Here is a 21094-nt window from a genome sequence, read left to right as displayed (position 1 = left end):
TGTTACAGCCACAAATGGTTTAGTTCTGAAATGCGTGCCTTATAGGAAATTTGTGTCAGAAGGAATTTTAAGAGTGTGTTTTCAGTTGTTATAACATTCATCAATAGCCAAACAAACAAAGTTCAGTATCTGATGCATAGAAATCCTTTTCCTCTTCTTTGAGTCCAGCAGTATTAATCAGCGCTAAGAAACATTGTGATTTTTTACTACCGGTAGTTGAATATTCAGTTCAGGTGCACTCCACACAACCTCATGCATTTGTTAAACTCCCCATATTTTGTGTGAGATATCAGTTATTTAGTATGATAGCATCTAATAATATTTATTAAAGAATTTTCTTTTCATTTGTCCTCATCTTACCTATTGAAAAAGCCAACTCTACAATCTTTAGTGATATTGGTATTGCTGTAATGAGCTGCTGCTGTTTGGTTTATTTGTATATATCTTTCTTTCCAGAGATAGGTCAAGGCCGGCAGCGTATTGTTGCAATTCAGGCTTGAGCCAGTTTGTTTCATCCTTTGTATAAAGTGTAGAGTGTTTTTAGTCCAGGTATTGAGTACTGAAAAGCTACAGACTGACTGACTTGACAGATTGTGTGGCTGGATTATAGTCTGTGGGTAATGGAGATCATAGAATGAGCTGGCTTTGGGCAAAGCTGTCTCATCTTCTACAACGACGAGGTCACATTAGTTTTACTTTGAAAAAAACATTATGTATTTTCAAAAAGAGTTTAATTTAAGAACGAGAAATGTTGGCATATGGCTTCAAGATTGATTTACAACAATTGCATAACAAACGAGTAAACTACAATGTATTAGGGAAGTTATGCGTGGATCAAAGATAATACACAGAAGATCATAGTTGTTATGAGACTTATTTAGCTTCAAACCAAGGCAGCATAATGTGTGAGTTTTGATATCAAGCTCTTTTAATTTGTCTATTGCCTGCAATTATCGTAAAACCATGCTCACTGAGAAGTTGCTTTTGATAGAGAATCTATTCGCTAAATTTAACAAAGAGTTAAAGATGATACAATAAGCTATTGTTATTGTTGAAAAGAAAAAAATAAATTAGAAGAATTCGAACATATAATTTTTAGCTATACTGAAACAAAATCAAGAATCAGCCTGTAGGAGGTGTCGTTGGATATAATTTGCTTAAAAACGGCTAGTTAGACCACAGAATGTAACTATAGAGGTGAAAAGCTCTTATAGGAATAGACAGTGAAGTTATTGGAGGTTCTTGTCCTCAACTACAGGTACACCTAACACTGTAAGTCATTGGAGGTATTTGTGCTCTCATACAGGTACAACTAAAACTGTAAGTCATTGGAGGTTCTCGTCCTCAACTACAGGTACACCTAACACTGTAAGTCATTGGAGGTATTTGTGCTCTCATACAGGTACAACTAAAACCGTAAGTCATTGGAGGTTCTTGTCCTCAACTACAGGTACACCTAACACTGTAAGTTATTGGAGGACCTTGTGCTCTAATAGGCATACACCTAACACTGTAAGTGATTGGAGGTACTTGTGCTCTCATACATGTACACCTAACATGGCCTGTGGATAGTCTTTCTACCAATGATTGTTTATCCATATGACAAGAAATAGGTCAATAGATTTTGATTAGTATCAGAAAGTGTGCTTAAAAGAAAATATGCATTAGGTTACGTATATGAAAAGACATTAGTTCAAACTCCTGCTATATGATTGGCTAAAAGACGTCTAGATGTTGAATGGAAACATATTTACAAAAGCCAACTTGCTGGAAATTGGAAGCTCAAAAGGAGTTTGTACCAAAATTTACAGATAAATACCTAGTGTCTACTAGCCGTTGCTTCAAACATATATGGAGTTGGGGTGGCAAGATGGACACGAGAAGAGTTGTGTGCTCCTGCTATGACTGACCCTTGCTGATTGTGACTATATTTTTTATCCTACCTAGTTTTTGACCCTCTATAGGTGTTGACTGTAGTTGTTGACAGCCTAAAACCAGTGTTCTCGTATGTGACTGGCATCTCAAAATATTCATTAACTATCTAATAAATCCACTTTGAAATTACAGCAGCTCTGAGAGAGAAATATATGTGGCTATTTGAATGCTTTCATAGCAGCAAAGTTATTGGCTAGATAGATATTAATGCTGTGACATATTCAAAAGGAGGTTGTACAGATATTTAAAAAAAAACTTGTCCAATTCAAATTTGCATATTATTTGCATATACATGTATATTAATAATTTTTAGAGGTGTTTTCACATTCATGTCTTCATATAGGTTGTTGAATTTACCTCTACCTTTGTGTGATTGTTGTTCATTTCTCGGTTGTAACTCGTTCCGAGTTTGTTGTTGTGATCATAGATAATAGAAACCAAATTTGTGGGACCAGAATGGTTTTTAACCTCTGACCAGACATTGTATAAGTTATCAGCAGACACTATCCCAGAGTTTTAACTGTATATATAAAAAAAGATTTTGCGTTCTAGCTTATCAAATACAGCCTCAAAAGACAGCTCGTCATTGCTGCAATTCAAGCATAGCTCATGATAAACATTGTAGCTTCACTAATAGCTGTACTAAACATGAAAAAATCTTGGTTATAGGCTGCTCCGTCAAATGCCGAGTCAGTATTTCTGCTTAATCAGTCTAGTACAACAAAATTAACTACACAGAAACATGAGTGTGTGACCGCTCTGACAAATTATTAAATGAACTCTAGGTTGAATAAGTACTTGAAGGAATATTTTGCTTTTAGCCTGACAACCACCTGATTGTCGCCTTCAACTCTGTAAGATAAAAATGAGCAGTGGTAGATATTAACTTTGTGTTCAGTCTCAAAAGGCTGAGTGTTTAGTAGTACCTTAAAGGTTGACTTGCAACAAAATTCACATTACCGTTATTTGATATGAAAATATTCACCATGTCTTACTCTGTTGTGTTGTAGGTGCAAAATATGTAGAAAGGTGATTACAAGCTCTTAAAAGCTCAAAAACGAACAGAAAATCGCAGCCACACAAGACAGCCGTAGTTTGGATTCCCTTTCCAAAACGGCTCAAATGTGATGTAGTTGTGAGAGATGGTTTCTGTTTACACTTTCTTGCAACCTTATTCGTCGAAATATTTCACAAATATACTTGACGCATTCAATGAAACTATGTCTATTGTTCTTACGCGTCTATTTTATCGTCATTGTAATGCTGTCACTTTTAGCACTGGTATCTTATAACTTAGAGGGAAAATTTGTTAAACTTTTTAACCTTAGCTCCAAGGAGTACATATCATTGTCTGATAATCATGACGAGCCTGTTGGTCATTTGTGATAATCGAAAAGTGCTGCAGAAATTATTTGCGAAGTATTGAGTCACATGATCAGATTACGACTTGCCAATTAGATCAAACCGAAACAAAACTGTAAAGTAGCGAGCATTTATATTTGATACGGGGGTCTTCGGTGAAACCCGAAGTGTTTGTCATAAACTAGTACTGCGATAAGTTCTATATTGAGCTTTGTATTAGCCTTTCAATTTATGTGAGAACATACGTGACAAGACGATAACCAAATTTCGTGGTTATGTCATCGAAATAAAGAGATTCCAATCTACGGCGGCTTTTCGTTTTTGATCTTTTAAGAGCTTGTAATCACGTTTCCACATATTTGGCACATACAACATAACAGAGTAAGACATGGTGAATCTTTTGATATTAAATAACTGTAATGTGAATTTCGTTGCAAGTCAACCTTAAAGATACACTAAAACATTTAGCTTAAAGTTTCAACCTCTTAGTTTTTTAAGTGTGCTTCTTCAATACTTTCAAAAAGTAACAAAAAACAATAACAAAAACAATGAATAACAAAAAATAATGAATAATTTACTAAAGATTTACTTATACTTAATGGAGATATTTAAATAGAATGACTAGGTAGAATTTAGTATTGAGGAAAAGCTCTTTAGTGCTAACATTTAACTTGTCAAGTAGATCCACTGTATCAGTTTGAAAACTTTAAATGCTTGACAAAAACAGCAAAATTTATTATTTGATTGCGCTAATTGTTTTTCCTGAATGGACCATAAACAAGCTTTTAATAATGTATAGGCATATCTATGGCATGGATATCAAGCGTTGAAGATGTCTGACAGTAGTTTATATAAAGTGCTTTTGTTAACACCGGCGCTGACTATGCACACCAGTCCTTTATGTCACCATTATGAAGTAGTTTTGAATTCTAAAAGTTGTCCAAGTTTTCGCTATGAATACTAACATGAACTATGCAAAGCTTTTTGCTAGTAACTGAGTCTGTAACCCAATGGAGTGTTAATGACTGTAACATATGAGACCAATGGTGTGAGACTCAAAGCAATAACAATGTCTAACAATATTTACTAGGTGACCAGTGAACATTGTTTCATTGTTGTTAGTTGCTTATTCGTATGTCAACAATGCAAACTGATTAAAATGCATGAGCTGATTCGATGAGAAATGCAGAAAAAATAGAGAAAAAGAAATCAGTGGTAAAAGTGTAAATTTTGACCTAGTTGCTGTTCCTCCACAAGCTACAAACAGTGAGCAGTCGACGCACGAGTATAGTTCTTAGCTACAAACCACCTTCTGTAAACCTTCATGATTTTAGAGCAATAATACATGCCCGTGATTAACTATTGAGTTATTGCTGTATTTGTTTGTGTGTTACTATGGCAACGTATCTTAAACCCTTTTATAACAATTGATAAGCTATATTAATGAATCTCAGTTTATCATTGTTTGGGGTGTCTGTTAGTTTCTGTAAATGTCATACGATTTCATCTAAATTTCACATGCATATGTTTCATACTTTCGCCAGGTTGTTAAAAATACTTGATGTCCAAACTTCATCTGGTTACTGAGAACTTGCTTTGCTTTCTAAACACCTACCTGCGAACTACCTGTGGACTATCTGACTAAAAATGAAAGGAGTCCTAGGCTTACCACTAGTATTTTATAAGCTTCCATCCTAGTTGCCATAGCGATTAGAATGCTTTAGCTTACCTCTTCTCACGCTAAGTACTTTGGAATGAGCAGGTATGTAGAAATATAGGGCCAAGAATGAAAAACACAAGACAGCCGCAACTGAGCAGTAGATTATAAAGCGAAGTCGGGGTGCCATGGGTCTATTCTCACTCACCCTCACTGCCACTATTATCACGAGCAGTCGAATAATAACTAGAAAGGAGAGTACTAGTGTGGGAACTATCAGCTGTCTCTACACCATGGAGAGTACATTAGCCATTTTACTATGCCTGTGTATTTCATGGTATCTTTCAGCTCAGTTGAATAAAACATGAAATGATAAGCTAAAGCTTAAGGATGATCAGGTTTCAATAAAATTTGCAGACAGCCATTTTGAAATTATTGCTCGTAACATCAGCTACAAATGGATTCTATAAACTGGGTAAGCCATGAGCTAGTCTAGTAAGAAATGGAATAGATATTAAGAAACTAATTGAAATCTCACAGATTTTGGTTGTTTGAGAAATAATGATCACCTGAGATAGTTACTCCATGTAAGATTCCTGGTGATCATCTTGAACACTCTTAAACTCACCACTTTTCTTTTCTGTTTAGTAATAATATACCATATAATATGCTATATAATAACATTACTATCAAATCTTTCCAGAACATTGTTAACTTATTCTTTGCTCCCTTCCGGCTGTAGTTTCTGCTTTATATATTCATTAGCTGAAAGCTAGCTAAACAAACCATAAGCATTGGGAGTTAAACTTTAATACAGAGGCCTTCGGAAATCTCTAACAGCACCTTTGCATGCTTGATCAAGTTTTGTTGTCTCATGTAGCCAGCCAACAGCCAACTACAAGATTAGAGAAAAATAAGGATGCCATATGATATTCAGCCTAATGAGTAGTGATACGCTGTCAACCACCAGCCATTTTTGTTAGATCGGACATAATTGTTCATATCTACATGTATATGCGTTATGGTGGTTTTTTATTACTCTCAAGTGTAGTTGGAACAAAATACTGTTTTATTTATTTTTCTTTACTAAAACATGCTCTGGAAACCCAAACTTATTTTGGGTTCCATCCAATACAACTGAATTGAAGGAAAAAGTGAACATAAAATACTATTTCACTACAATTTAAACTAGCATTCTCAATGGAAAGAAACCATGAGTTAAGTAAATGCAAAAGATATGAAGTACAAAACTATCTTTAATATTTACACATTTCATATCACAAATTTTTTTACAAGTTTTGTAAAAAGAAACCTAATTAACTAACAATGTTTTAATTAATAAACAGCAAGTAAAGTTGCTGAAATATGGTTACATGTACCATCTCTACCTACTATGAAATATTTAGTAATTAGATGCAATATTGTAGTGGGGACATGTACACTGTTCATCAACTAGTATAGTTATGTAAAAGAGTGCAAAAGAGGTCAATGAAAAACAATTACCTGGAAAAGACATCAAGTAGCCAGCATATTCTCTCAGCCATTATCTTAAACAATCTACTCGTCCAGGTATTTATATCTGTCACAAAGAAATAGACATATATACATGTAGATATATCAGAAATTTCTATTGACCAAAACAACTCTCAGTAATCCTGATTTACCAGCAATAGTTTGGCGTTATATTGTCTATTATTTGATTGAGGGTATTCTTATAGCTTTACAAGATACAAAACTTACATCATTGTTTCTGTCTGCATTATTGACCGGTGTGGCCTTACAACACCAATGATATATTTTTATATACGCTGTGATCTCTTGCTACTTTGCGAGTCACATTTTCTGGCTTCAGTACTTAGCACGTTAAAAAAATTCCTTACATTGTTAAAGAAGATAAATAGAAATGATGGATTAAAAAAGAAATACCTAGAATACATAAATTTATCTCATTGTCTGCCCAAGTGACATGCCTCCGAGAGCATCATTGTACTACATCTGTTTTCCTGTTACATTTTGTCAGAGACCTATTAACTATACTATACTTACTATACAATTAACTAGTAATAATAATGCCGTAAGCTGCAACAATATTGATAAGTCGTCCGACTGAGACATGCTCACGGTCTTTTCGAAAATAGTTGAAAAAGTGGCCAAACTGATGGTGCAATACATTTGTGGCATTTTTATGACATCAGCTGATGTAAAATTTTAAGCTGAATAATTTGTTATCAAAATTATTCAGCTTACACATGTTTATATGAGGAGCTATCCGGCTCTTGTCAAATACTAGGTTTTATCGAATATGTGATTATGCACCGGTAAAGAAATTAATTTGGTAGCAAAGACTTAAGTTGGTTCAAAGTATGATTGACTGCTGAAAAATTGCATAATAGTATTAGAGATGTTTCAATCTAGCCAGAAATGCAAGGAAAGACACATAGCATTAGGTTAATGTATCCAAACTTATAGAGAACTTGGCAGCGAATAGCTAAGTAGACCACGATATAGAAGTTCAGGAGTTGGAGCGCCAAGAAGAGCAAGAGATGAGGCGGTCAAGGCCTGTTGCTCCTCCCATAGCAGATGATGAGTGAGCAGCAGCTGCATACCCTGAAATGCAATAGACACCTGTTCAAGGTTGTCTCAAGTAGCATAAGCATATACAACATTATTCTAAATCAATGAGAAGTAAATAAAAGTTAGAGTTTAGATTTTAAAGTTTTCACGATCTTATGGTGAGATAAAAGTCGACATTGCGACTTTTTATTTGCCTTAATATAAATATAACTTATCAATGATAGTAGTTAAATACATTAGTGCCACAAGGTCTTCTAAACTTGGCAGAAGGTTTTACTGCAAATGAATCGTTTTAAGTCTGTAATACAATAGAAACTTTACTTAGGAAATTGAATCGGCCCAGAAGCCGTTTCGTAGGTAAAAAATTTAGTAGGAACTCGTTTCACCCTATAAATGCCCTAATCTGTTTCAAGCCCCCCAAAACTCAGACATAATATTTGTTAAAGTTATCAATGATGGTTAAAACCTGTATCAAATAAATGTTAGAATTATATTATTACATAATAAATAAAATAAGTACATGTGGACAGATGAAAGAACAGAGCATAACAAATAAAAACTACGCATGAAGTGTTTGTTTACCTCTGGCGTGGCTGCTTAGAAAGGAAGAAAGCTGCTGGATACTAGCCAATGGATGCGGAGCAGCTCGAGTGCATCACTTTTGAACTGAAATGTCGAACCAATTAAATAGCCAGCAAGACATTTTGTAAATCTTTTGTTTTCAACCTTTCATACTTAGAATCATCTTTCGTTATTCAAAGCAATATTTCTATGGAAAGGGATTTGCTAACTTGGAAACTTCATTTTTGGAGCATTTTGTTAGCGGAGATTCTACTATATCTACTTTACTGACAAAAGGCATAATATAGATACATAACACAGAGTAGCACAACTGAACTCTAATCTTATCAGTCATATTAAGACTAACTACTTAGTAAAACTATTTGTTGTAATTTTTACTATAATAAGAGCCGTGCCTGTCTGTCTGTATTACCACTACACCACTCAGTCACCATACTGTTTCGTGGGATACTTATACTGATTACTCATGACGACCTCTCACAGAACAAGGGACTGACAAGTGTACTAATATTATAATGATCGAAATCGTGAAGTGAAAATACTGTAGTTACTTTCAGGCAGCCAACCAAAACAGCAATGCATCAGAATATGCTTGCTAACATGATGCTGCTTTTTGAAAAAAATGGAAGCTGGCTATTGCTGCGCTGTACTCCTTATCTGAGTAGACAAGAGTTGCAGTCTGGGGGCGTGTGATCTTTCCCCAGCGTGTGAATGCACTGCCTGCAGTTATAAAGAAATAATATTAGTTCAAGATCAGATAAGAGCATGAAAATGCACTTGCAATAGTTTGATAGCCTAGCTTCAGCCTAACTCATTTATTAGCTGTTATTTAGTGTCAGTACGCACTTCTTACCAACCTTCCTACGCGAGATATAGGCTTACAGGCTAGGTTATTTAAACACACAGGGTGAGTTAGAACCATAGAGTTATCTCTCCTAGATTGATAACTACACGAGGGAAACAGGCACAGTTATCACTCTAGGGGAGATAACTCTATGGTTAGAACACTCTCGAGTGAAGCTACCAGCTACTTGTTAATGCTCTGACATGAGCCATGAATTTATTGCTTACCTAGCTTTATATTTATAATGCCAAACTAATCAGATGCTATTTGTTAGCGAAGTTGAAGTAAAAGTGTTAAACATTGCAGATGGTTCTCCAGTTCTAATGCAGCCTTTCCCTGTCCTAGCAGCATTTTGGCAAGTTTAGGTACAAAATATAAGAACAAGGAAAGATGAATAACCTTAATATAACCCAGATTACCTGCTTTTTGGCAATATTAGCAATAAAAAAACCAAACACTTTTGAAATCACCAGAATGTTTTTTGTGGTTTATTAAGATTTCCTGCAATTTCCTTTATATTTGACATCAAAATGTAAATTTATTATTATTATTATATATATTATCAGAATGTAAATTTTTTTCTTATTTCCATATTTCTGCTTCAGTTATAGCTGAGCTACAAAGGTAGGCGAGGTTGTTCTGCAGAGGTTGTTATAGTATGTGTTCACAATATACTGTACTTTATTTATAATTGACGTGCAGCACAGGGGCTAATCTACCTGATGTTCTAGAACTTCTCTTCTCATATAATTTCATAAGCGTTTTTGTGAATAAGTGGAGTAGCTACTTGACAATAAAAATTATCATTGGCTGTTGGTTCCTAAGCCATCTCTTATATTGGAGGAGTTAAAACTTGGAATCACAACTCTGCATAGCATAAAACTAGTAACGGAATTGTAACTAGTACAGCGAGTGAAGCATTTGTAACAGGCAGTGGCATCGCAGTTGGGTACACGAGTAAACACGCAAATCTTTATTGAAGTGTATGCTTTTTCTCTGTGGTTGACAAAACCAGCAAGCCTTATAAGATAGTTGCTGTTGCCAACACTTCATCACTGAAAGACATACCAGATTGTCTTTTAGATCCTCCTCCTTTACTTTGGTATCTCCCTCCTCTTACTCTGTCTCCTGCTCTGCCTCCTGCTCCGATTCCACCTTCGTTATGAAAAGTGATGACAATGTTTTCACTCCTGACAGCATTTTTACGCGGTGCAGCTCTAAGAATAGAGCCACAATAGAACCAATGAAACCTGCTTTAGGCTGGAAACCATTAGCAGTGTACTCAAAATGATTTCAGTCAATAAAATCACATGTATAAAAACGAACAGTACACTCAATAAGAGGAAATGACAATGCTGTATTTATTATCACTAGTTGCTGGGAATGATAGGTAGCCTTACATGCGTATCACGCAGACTGCTGCTTGGCCTCTGCGTGCCTTCTAGCTTAGGCCTTGGATCTCAGGCTTTCGCAGAGCTGCCTGGTGGTGGCTATGCATGAATCGCATGCTAGTAGTCCGTTATTTATTGTCACAGCATTTTTGCTAAATGATTAGCAGTAAAAAACTATAACAGATCAGACTACACCAAAAATTCTTTTAACCCCGATTGGCTAACCAAAGGCGAAATTGCACAGAATTTGAAATATTCAGCAGATTTAGGATTATTCTAGTTAAATGGCCACCATTAACACCTTTTGTGCTCACAGCAAATATGTAAAAAGAAATTACTGAGCTTGTTTGTAAATCCAATTATTACGGTTGGAAAACAACGGTACATCTATGATCCTGTAGTCTGTAGATAATATTTACATCTATTATAACTTAATTTCTAATGAATCCTCATGTCTATCTCTCATTGACTGGTGGAAAGCCAAATGAACAGCACAACCCTTAAAGTGTTAGCACTAAAATGAGGAAACATAGTGCTATAAGAATTAGAACTTAACCAGCTAACAAAAGACATCTTTGTAAATCCTAAGGAATATGAGTGTAAGTTTTCAAGCTACATTTTATTTTTGTTTCATTTCATTTTTCCTATCGATCCATGAAGCAAGAATTGATTGAGGTTTTAAGGCAATAAAACAAAACATACCCGTAGTCTGTAGCTAGTTGGCTACTATTCCTAAATAGTGTTAATCTTAAACAAGCAAATACCAACATTCAGTTCCTACTAATATAAGAGCGCACGACTCTACAATCTTCATTCAATTGCTAGTTGCTAGTCAACCCATAATGCACACATGCGCCTTCTATTAATGAAAGCATCAATGAAGCAGTACTTCTTTGAGATTTAGTGCTGCCAGAATTGTGAGATTTATCATCAGCTCTGGATGGTGGAACTGTTGAGGTCAATGGTGCTTTCCTTGCTTCATTGACCTCTTCAACATTCTACGATACACATGGGATAATACGATCTGATTCAGTAAACATTCTATGGTGAATGTGTGATCATATGCACTGATGCAGTAAACATTCTACTATACAAATTTGAACATATAACACCAAACTTTAGCAAATATTTTACTATAAACACCAATTAATTCCCATCATGCATTGCTTAGGTTTCTCAAAATACGCAGCTTTTTAGGTGAAGGTGCTGTGCAAAATTATGAGACCAACTCCAATTTTGAGTTGTTAGCAGAGGTCTACCGGAGCTTCCAACCTCCAACTCACTCTATTGTCAAAACAATATATATATCAACTAGCTGCATTACCCGCCTACAGTAACAGATTCACGTGCAGCATAAGGTTTATTGAGAGTTGGCTTTCATACTGTAAAACAACTCCAAATATGCAGTTACATCTCCCTCTCTCCATCTCTCCCTCTTTCCCCTCTCTCCCTCTCTCCGTCTCTCCGTCTCTCCTCTCTCTCCCCTCTCCCTCTCCCTCTCTCCCTTTTTCTCTCCCTCTCTCTCTCCCCCCTCCTCTCCTCTTCGCTCTCCCTCTCTCTCTCCTTCTCTCCCTCTTTCCCCTCTCTCCCTCTCTCCGTCTTTCCCCTCTCTCTCCCTCTCTCCCCTCTCTCTCTCTCCCTCTTCCCCCTCTCCCTCTCTCTCTCCCTCCCCCCCTCTCCTCCTCGCTCTCCCTCTCTCTCCCTTTCTCTCTCTCTCTCCCTTAGTTCAACACAACACTTGCGGATAGACAACATTTTTGGTTTTTCTGTCGGGCGTATGAAGAAACAGTTTTCGGCGTGTGCCTACTTTTGAGCAGGCGACGTATAGCTGGTCATGGCTGATGCAGGGTGACAGTAAGTCGATAGCAGCTGCTCTCTTTCTTTTCACAATAGCGTATCGCAACCCTCGGAGTACTCGTGAAAGTTCTGTAATAGTAAGTTACAGTAGGCCTACTCGTAGCTGAAAAAAATTAGTAACTCGGCTGCTGAAGGAAATGAACATGACCCACTATCACGAACAGCGGCAAATCCAACGTTATTAAGTAGTGGAGATGTGGCAATTCATAGACAATACAACATTGTATAAGAAACACTTACCTTTTTGATGGGGAAATTTAGTAGGTGAGAAATGCGTTTTTCCAGTGGCTCCAAGAAACAAACGTTTACGTGACCTTCTCGGTACACGTTGGCAGTAAATATTAATTGCATGTAAATAACTACTCGTTAATTTATTTTATTTAACGAATAGTACATTTGTATAGCTGTATAGACACCTTTGTATAGGCCGCAGAACTCAGGAAAGGTGCTTTTTAACACGGCAGAAAATTTGCCGTTTAAAAAGCGTGCTAACCGGGGATTTTGGTTAATGCGCCCGAGCGGTGAAAGAAAAACAACAGAATCGCCACACCTTTATATAAGCCGTTTGGCTCAAATCGTCAGAGAAAAGTAGCGGCTAATAGTCCATATTACGAAATTACGATATTACGAAACTACGATAATTAGTACTCATATTAATTCGGTTGGCTTCGTTCGACCGAATGGAAAAAGAAAGACCGCTCTATAATTTATTTACCGTTACTACACATATTAATTCAGTTCGCTTCATACGGCCGAAATTCGTACGACGATAAAAGGAAAGACCGCTCTATAAGGCGGACAATCAATCAATCAGACAGACAGACAACGATTGCCGTTTATATAGTAGATGAATGCAGAATTTTGTGCTCTATAGTCTATACAATGGTATCTAATAAGTCTGTATTAAACCATTTAATTAAATCTAATTGACAGCTTAGTGGCAACATATTAAAATAAGGCAAATCTAATTAAAGCTGGGTCTGATTAATTAAATTTAAACTATTAACTAATTTCTTTTCATATTTTATCAAATTGTTTATGATATTACAATCTAACAATAAAATATCAATTTACCAGCAATTTAAGTTAATGTTGATATGGGTAATAACATGCCACTTGAAAAATACCAAGTGTGATAAGTTGATTAGCTAAAATTATTTGTGTCTATGTACAATGCTCATAGTTGCACTTTATACCATTCTCTTCGGCACAAAATTCTAAGTCTGTTGATATGAATATTACAGGGACTAAATGGAGATTTGAGGCTGTAACAGCGTCCAAAATAGATATTTCACGATTTTGGAAAACATTGAGGGTGGCCTCATAATTTTGCACAGCACTGTAAATAGTGACAATTACAAAAAAAGATAAAAATCTAGTAAAATAAGAAAATAATATAAAATATGTCTGCAAAATTACATTAAGTTTGACCTAGTTTATGTTACAGTGTGTTTAGACACTGTAACACTCTCTCTAACACTGCCTTTACCTCCAAATGCTCACATCGGCTTGAAAAACTTGAAGGCAAGCAACGAAAATGTTTTTTTTACTGTTATTTTTATATTAACTTAGTATTTCTGATTGTAAATTGGTTTGCCGCATTTATTTTTGAATTAACTTTGTATTATGCTCCCCGCAGCTACCTGCTGTAGTTACAAATGAAAGTGAAGTGGATTAAACTAATTACTCCTGCATATTTGCATATGAGACAAGTATTGGAATAAATTAATTCTCGGTAATGGTTTGGCTGCATTCGGTGTAGCTGAATGTGGTAGAAGACAAAGCAAAGATACGCTCGTCTTGTCATTATAAGTTATGCTTTTGGATAGACCTTGTTATAAACAACGAAGGCTGCCTGTGCAAACAGAGGTGATAAATAAGGCTGATTGGCATATACAAAATCATGTTCCATTAAATTAGCAACTTTATTGCTCTCACCTATCAAAAGTATGTATTCACATAGACTTTTAAAGAGCATGAACTGGCAGCATTGAAGGAAGAGCTAGTATATTTTTCTTCAGCGATGTGAAAAATACTCTACAGTCTTAGATTGTGCAGGACTAGATGACTCTGTGTTGCTAACAGATTAAAATCAGTGCTACTCTATAGACCTACAACTCGTATCACTAGCACAATGCTAATGAGTAGTAGTATTGCTATTGGCATATTTAGAACTAGTACCACTACAGTACTACCTGCTACCAATACTACTATTAGTAACACCACTCGTAATATCACTAGTGCTACTACGGCTACTATTACTACTACTATTTTTACTACTTCAATTATTACTATTATTATTATTATTACTACTACCATTACTACTACTATTATTACTACTACTACTATTACTACTACTATTACTACTACTACTGTTACTACTATTATTACTACTACTACTACTATTATTACTACTACTATTGCTATTACTACTATTACTACTGCTACTATTACTACTACACTACTACTGCTACTACTACTACAATTACTACTGGTACCACTATTATTATTGCTACTTTTACTACTATTACTAATACTACTATTGCTGCTACTACTACTGGTATTACTACTATTACTACTGCTGCTATTACTACTAGTATTACGACTAGTACAAATGCAAGAACTAACCCAACTACATGCATTATTACTAGTACTGATTTGGTTTGGTTGGATTCACTACTGCTAGGTAATCAGCATGCAATCTACTCAAGCAGCAGTGAAACCACTGCTTGAAATAACCAGAGGCGTATAGTTTCACAGAGTCCCGCGACCAACAGAAGCGTATACTGGAGCTCGCTCGATTCCAAACAAACAGGCCACGCCTACTATTTTTATATAAGTTATAATGGAGAGGCCACAACATTAATCAACAAAAACTACTCCCATTAGCAGTCGCTTTAAAATTGATTGTTATACCATGAACCATTTGAAAGAAAACAAAATTTCCTACAAAAAGCTGCTAATAACATTTTTTGTAAAAACGTAAAGTAAATGCAAAAAAGAGCGGTATTGAGAGCAAGGTATGAATATTCCATTAGAGATCAGTATGTCGATCCGGTTTGTTTGGAATCGGACGTTTTTGTTTCCGGTTTTGGCCGCGAGACTTTTTAAAACTATATGAATCTGCCAGTACAGAGCTGTATAATTTCACAGAGTTTCGCTGCTAACGGATGCGCATATCGGAGCTCGCACGGCTCCAAACAAACAAGCCGCGCCCACTATTGTTTTATATAAGTTATAATGGAGATTCCGCAACACTAACCAACAAAAATTACTCCCATTGGCAGTCGCTCTGAAATTGATTGTTGTATGATACACCATTTGAAAAAAGACAAAATTTTCTACAAGAAACTACCAATGATTCTTTGTAATAAAATAGAGTAAATGCAAAAGAGTGAGATGTTGAGAGCGAGGTAAGAATATTCCATTAGAGATCAGTATGTCGATCGGGTTTGTTTGGAATCAAGCGTTTTTGTTTCCGGCTCTTGGTCGCGGGACTCTGTGAAACTATACGACACTTGAAATAACGTAAAGCTATATATATTTAGGTATATATATTCAGGCGTTGAACAGCCAATGCTAACTAGGTCAACCAATGCTAACTAGGTCAACCAATGCTAACTAGGTCAACCAATGCTAACTAGGTCAATGAAGCATAATTTAAATTTTCAATTAATTAATATATACAGATAATGCCATTCTCAACTAAACCTTTTGCATTGGAGAAAGATTCTAGCATCTCATGTTTCCGGTTGGCAGCCGTAGTCTTTTAGCTATTTCTTGTAGCAGAAATATTTGAATCACTGATATCTGTAGGCTAAGCCCAGAGTAGCTACAGGTGAGTTTTGCTCCAATTTAAAAGGATCTAAATTCCATTTAATGGAGTTGGCAGAGGAAGCATGCAAAATTGAAAATGGCTAAAAAAATTATACTCACCAAATTGTAACTTAACTGAAGGTTATGTATATCCTGAAGTTGAGTCTGTAGTAGCAACGCCTCCTGCTTCAGAAGCTGCATCTCTACTCTGATAGCGCAAAGATACCTTAGTATGCTTGCAATGTCGAGGGATAGAGCGACACATTCTAGCATGATTATAGGAATTCTATAAAGTCTTTTGCGATTTGTAGAACTGCCGTGCATTTGTTTGCAGCAGCAGTTTTTTACACTAATGCAGGGTCTATAGCGAGAGTTGCTCAACTCCATGCTAATTACTTGGGCAAGACCAAAAAATGAACAGCGAATTTATATGAGTAGTCTTTGATAATTGCTATATATGATTAATTATCATATCTGAAGTGCTAACTAGGTTTGGAAGCCAACCATTAGGCAAAACACGGTTAATAACATAAATTATTATACTGTATATAGTATGCTGGGAAATGCAGAGGCTGAATAATCTTAACAGATTTGTAGAAATTTAATATCCACAAATCTGTTGTTAGGTTGGACTAACAGACACATAAAATGTAACAAAACTTATTGTATGAGGCTAGTATTTCTATCAGCCAGTCAACAGATGCTCTACAAAACATATTCAAGGCGACTAACACAAATTTAAACTTGTATCCTTGACATTTGTAGACATTAATTTATATGGTTTCAGCTGTAATAGAAATCATCAATTTTATCAATTTTTGTAATAACAACTTTCACAATAATTTTTGTTCTGAATTTTAGTTTAGAACAACTAGTTTTTTGTCATTCAATGAAACAATCTTTTGGTAAATCTCAGATTTAACATAAAACATTCCTGTTGACAATTAGTCAACCAATCAGGGCAAAGGTACCGTAGCATATAACTATATATAATTACATAGTTATTATATTACACATATAATTATGTCATTTAAACTATACGCCTCGTAACATTAAATGAATTATGGTTATTCTTACAAGATAATTTGTTCGAACAAATGGCGAGTTTGACAAACAAAGAATATCTTGAAAGAGACCAATTAACATGTTGAGGTTCTAAAGTATATGCTTACATGAAACGCTGTTTTGACAGCAACAAAAGTATGTAGTTAGCAGCACCTAAACACACATTTCTAAAAGGGCAGACAGAGAAAAGCAGATTTAAAATGCTCTTGACATAAACAAAATTGGAAAAGCTAGTGCTGCATGAAGTTAGTAGAATTCTAATGTGGCGTCTCTTTCGATAGTATTACTTAGTAAAGTAAGACATGTATAAAACTGAAATACTGTACAGTTCTCAAAAATGATAAGGCACCTTTGGTGAATGATGCGTGCATTGTGTAGGAAGCACATGCTAAGAAAATATTGAAATTAAATTGGCAAATTTGTGCATGAATAATTTATAACAACTAGCCAATATTTAATCAATGTCAGTATATCAGACGTCTGAAAGTGCTCGATAATGCCAGATGTCACAGCAACATGGCAGAAATACTTGACCAGCAACCTAAAATCGCTTGGCAATCTGCAGAAACTCCAAATAAAATCATAATAAACGTATCAGGACATCGATTTGTGACCACCTACAGGACACTAAATCGGCGTCCAAACACCAAGCTAGGAAGTCTCCGACTGGCAAACCAATCAGAACATTTTTTCGACAAAGATGTGGCAGTATTCACTGAAGTCCTACAATTTCAACGAACAGGAGAACTTCATACACCAAAAGATAGGTGCCGAGAAGCATTCCTTAAGGAGGTCAAATTTTGGAGGCTAGGAGAAGAACATCTCGCAAGCTGCTGTAGAATGCATGAGACTTTCAAAGATCAATCGTTAGAAAAGCAATTCACATGGTTTGAGAAAACCATAAAGCCTCACGGAGAGATCACAAAGAGGCATCGTGTATGGTACTTCCTAACTGATCCTACCGGACCATACACCAAGCACAGAATGGCAGCACAGTTATGGATGTTATGCTATACTTTGCTGACATGTTCTGAAATTATCAACACTGCCATCTTCACAATTCCTTCAAAAATTGCTGAACTTAACGTAACAGAAAATGCAACATTTGATAACGTTATGAGCAGCAGTTTGCAGAATCCATGTCCAACAGCTAAAACATATATTAAGGCTAATGACAGTAGTGGACAGTCCATATTTCAACTGGTGCTCAGCACTGTGTTTATGGTCGAGATCCTTATCAAATTTGTTAGCTGCCCAATGAAATCTATCTTCTGGAGATCTTTCAATGCTGTTGACTTTGCTATATGCACTTATAATTTTCTGCTCAAGGCAATTAGCTTTGTGCTGAATCAAACGGAACTGTATCCGCAAGAAAATCAACTGTGCAAAGCTTTCAATATTGGACTCGTCATCATCTACTTCGCAGTTCAGTTGAAAACCATTCGACTGCTGATCTCTACAATGCACTTTGGGTACGTACAAGTAAGTAACACAGTGCAATAAGCACTGTGGAGGTAATATTTGACTTTGAGTAACACTAGATTATTTTCTATTTTGTGAGCAGTACGCAGCTCGGTATAGGTTTGAATACAAGCTGTCCATTTTAACAAAGTTACATTTTGCTGAACCCGTCATTAAGCAATTTTAGAGTTAACCTTTGTACTGTTTAAACAAACATTTTGCTTGGTAGTGGGCTACTGTATTGCATACGCATAGGCTATTTACGTTGCATTGTACTTTTTTCACCTTTTCTCTTTTTTTGACTTATTATTAAGTTTTTTTAGCATAATTATTGTTATGAAGCAATACTGTAATGGGGTTCTCTACTTTCTATTGACTCTTTAATAACAAGTGTAAACTTCTAACAAGTTCGTTTCAACTTTTTTATTTTAATTTGCTCAGAGCTTTTACATATGCAAGAGCATGTAAACAAATGTTAGGATACTGTGGAGCATATTGCGGTAGATGTTACATAGTTTCGCCTATTCTTTATGGTAACTTTCTCGTTTGTACCATAAGATTTTATAGCATTTCACCTACAACAGGTATTATCTTTATATACCACAATGGCGCTCTATTTTTCAAACTTCCTTCTGTGGTGACGGTCAATTGGAGGTGGCGTTCAGATAGAGGCTGACGGTCTATTTTCCAAATGGCTCGTCAAAATTTTTGGAAGATAAATTTAGCCCTATTACGGGCGGAGCAGATTTCACCTATATTTTTCCCTCTTTTTCCGGTTGACCGATATTAAACATTTTGAATGCTATAAATCTGCTAACTTGCCTCCAACTTGTCAAAACCTCTTAATAGATGTGCATAGAGAAACTGAAAAATATATCTATTAGTTGATATCTATTGCTTGCAATTGACCTGCGATGATATTATAGCCTGTGTCCTTCTTTGCAACTTATTAGAATTTTCAAATGTTATTTTATTCTAAATTTGATGACATAATTTTATTTAATATCTATATTTAACCTTGTTGAATCAAATCTCATTGCACTCCCTGATATGTTTGCTACAGTTTGCAGCCAAAACTAGTTTTTTATGTGCAATAGAAGTGGAGTAATGAGCATCGATTCATTGTAAGCCGTGTTAAGATAGCAGCATGGATGCTATTAAATAACAAGCTGTAAATCTGCATATTTACAAGTTATACAATGATAATCTATCAAATGATACAAATATATATTCATGAACAAGTGACATAAACGAACCATACTTATATTACATTCAAAAACAAAAATTTATGTTTTTAAAACTAAAATATTTCCATCGTTTGCTCGGATAGCTGCGTTCTGATTGCTGCTTTCAAAGGAACATCTTCTAGTTGTCCAATAACTTCCACAATATCTTCTGGCCTCAACTCTTCTTCTGCACTGCTGAACTAGTCGATATTAGCGACCAAACCATTTTTTTGGCAGAACAAAACTTTTACGCGCTGCATTTAGCAATAATGCAACAAGTAAAAGTTTGCTTGCTAAAATTTTGCTTGCGTAATCTTTTGTCCAAAATTTGCAAACCAGTTTTTATATGCATGTCCTTCGAAGTATTAGGACCGCTTTAAATAAGAAACTACTATTAGCCTGAAAAAATTAGTAGTTATTTCTATGGCATTACTTTCAAAGTTCATCTACCATCGTAAATTTAAGCTGTTTTTCATAAATGTAGGCTACTTTGAAGTAGGAAGACCGCATTAAACAGGAAGCTACTACTAGCCTGAGACCGTTATTGATTATTGCTACGGTGTTGCTTTCAAAGTTTTAACAAAAAAAAAACAATAAGCTTTGGAATTGGACAATGAGAGAGTTCACTCATATTGATATAAACGAATTATTATTAATACGATTTTGTGGACACTTTTGCACTGATCAGTTGATATCATGGGCTAAAAAAGATAAAATAATGTCAAAGTGGCCGTCAAATGAAGGTGCGTTCAATTGGAGAGTGGCAGTTTACTTTTCAACCCTTTTCTCAGAGGTAGCAGTCAATTAGAGGTTTTACAGTATGTAAAAAAAAACTGTCATGGCTAGCAAATATGTGTATTATCTAAACATTCATAGTTACTTGAACAGTTTAACAAACTTTTAAAATTTTGACATGCCGCCATAACTCTGTGTCGTCGTTAAGCAAGCAATCATTAAACAGGCCTGTGCCGCCTGTCAAGCACTGACGATGTGTGTACTAGAATTTGTTATGAGTAATTAACAATGCTTGCTGAGAATCTTATTTAATAATTAATGCGATAGCGCAATATTTATTACACAAAGTTGGTAGAAGATAGTATAGCCTTAAGACCCAGTAATCTATTCTCAAAAAAGAAAAAGGCTAATAAGCAAAATCTTTTAAATGAAGCCTAAAAGGAGTAGAAAGCCAGTTATTCATCGATGGCTCATCGACGTCATTGGTGGTAGCATGTTTGCTTTTGAATCTGACGCCTAGAGTTCATTTCTTCCGCAGGGCAGCTTTTGTTCTTGAAACTTTTAGAATTGTGTCGGATGAAAGGATGTG

General features: G+C 35.6%; 1 protein-coding gene across 1 annotated transcript; it reads left to right on the top strand.

Moving 5' to 3' along the window:
• The first annotated feature begins 17599 nt into the window (after positions 1–17599).
• Positions 17600–18586, top strand: LOC137406198 (potassium voltage-gated channel protein Shaw-like). The gene has a single exon (XM_068092733.1). The coding sequence runs from the start codon at positions 17600–17602 to the stop codon at positions 18584–18586; it is 987 nt and encodes a 328-aa protein (XP_067948834.1).
• Positions 18587–21094: the final 2508 nt, after the last annotated feature.

Source organism: Watersipora subatra, chromosome 10 (genome assembly GCF_963576615.1).
Source record: "Watersipora subatra chromosome 10, tzWatSuba1.1, whole genome shotgun sequence".
Taxonomy (NCBI): Eukaryota; Metazoa; Bryozoa; class Gymnolaemata; order Cheilostomatida; family Watersiporidae; genus Watersipora; species Watersipora subatra.
Note: the sequence above shows the minus strand (reverse complement) of the source record. Positions and strands in the feature narration are given on the sequence as shown.

Coding starts and splice junctions, on each gene's coding strand:
- LOC137406198 (XM_068092733.1), top strand. CDS start 17,600: ATGGCAGAAATACTTGACCAGCAACCTAAAATCGCTTGGCAATCTGCA.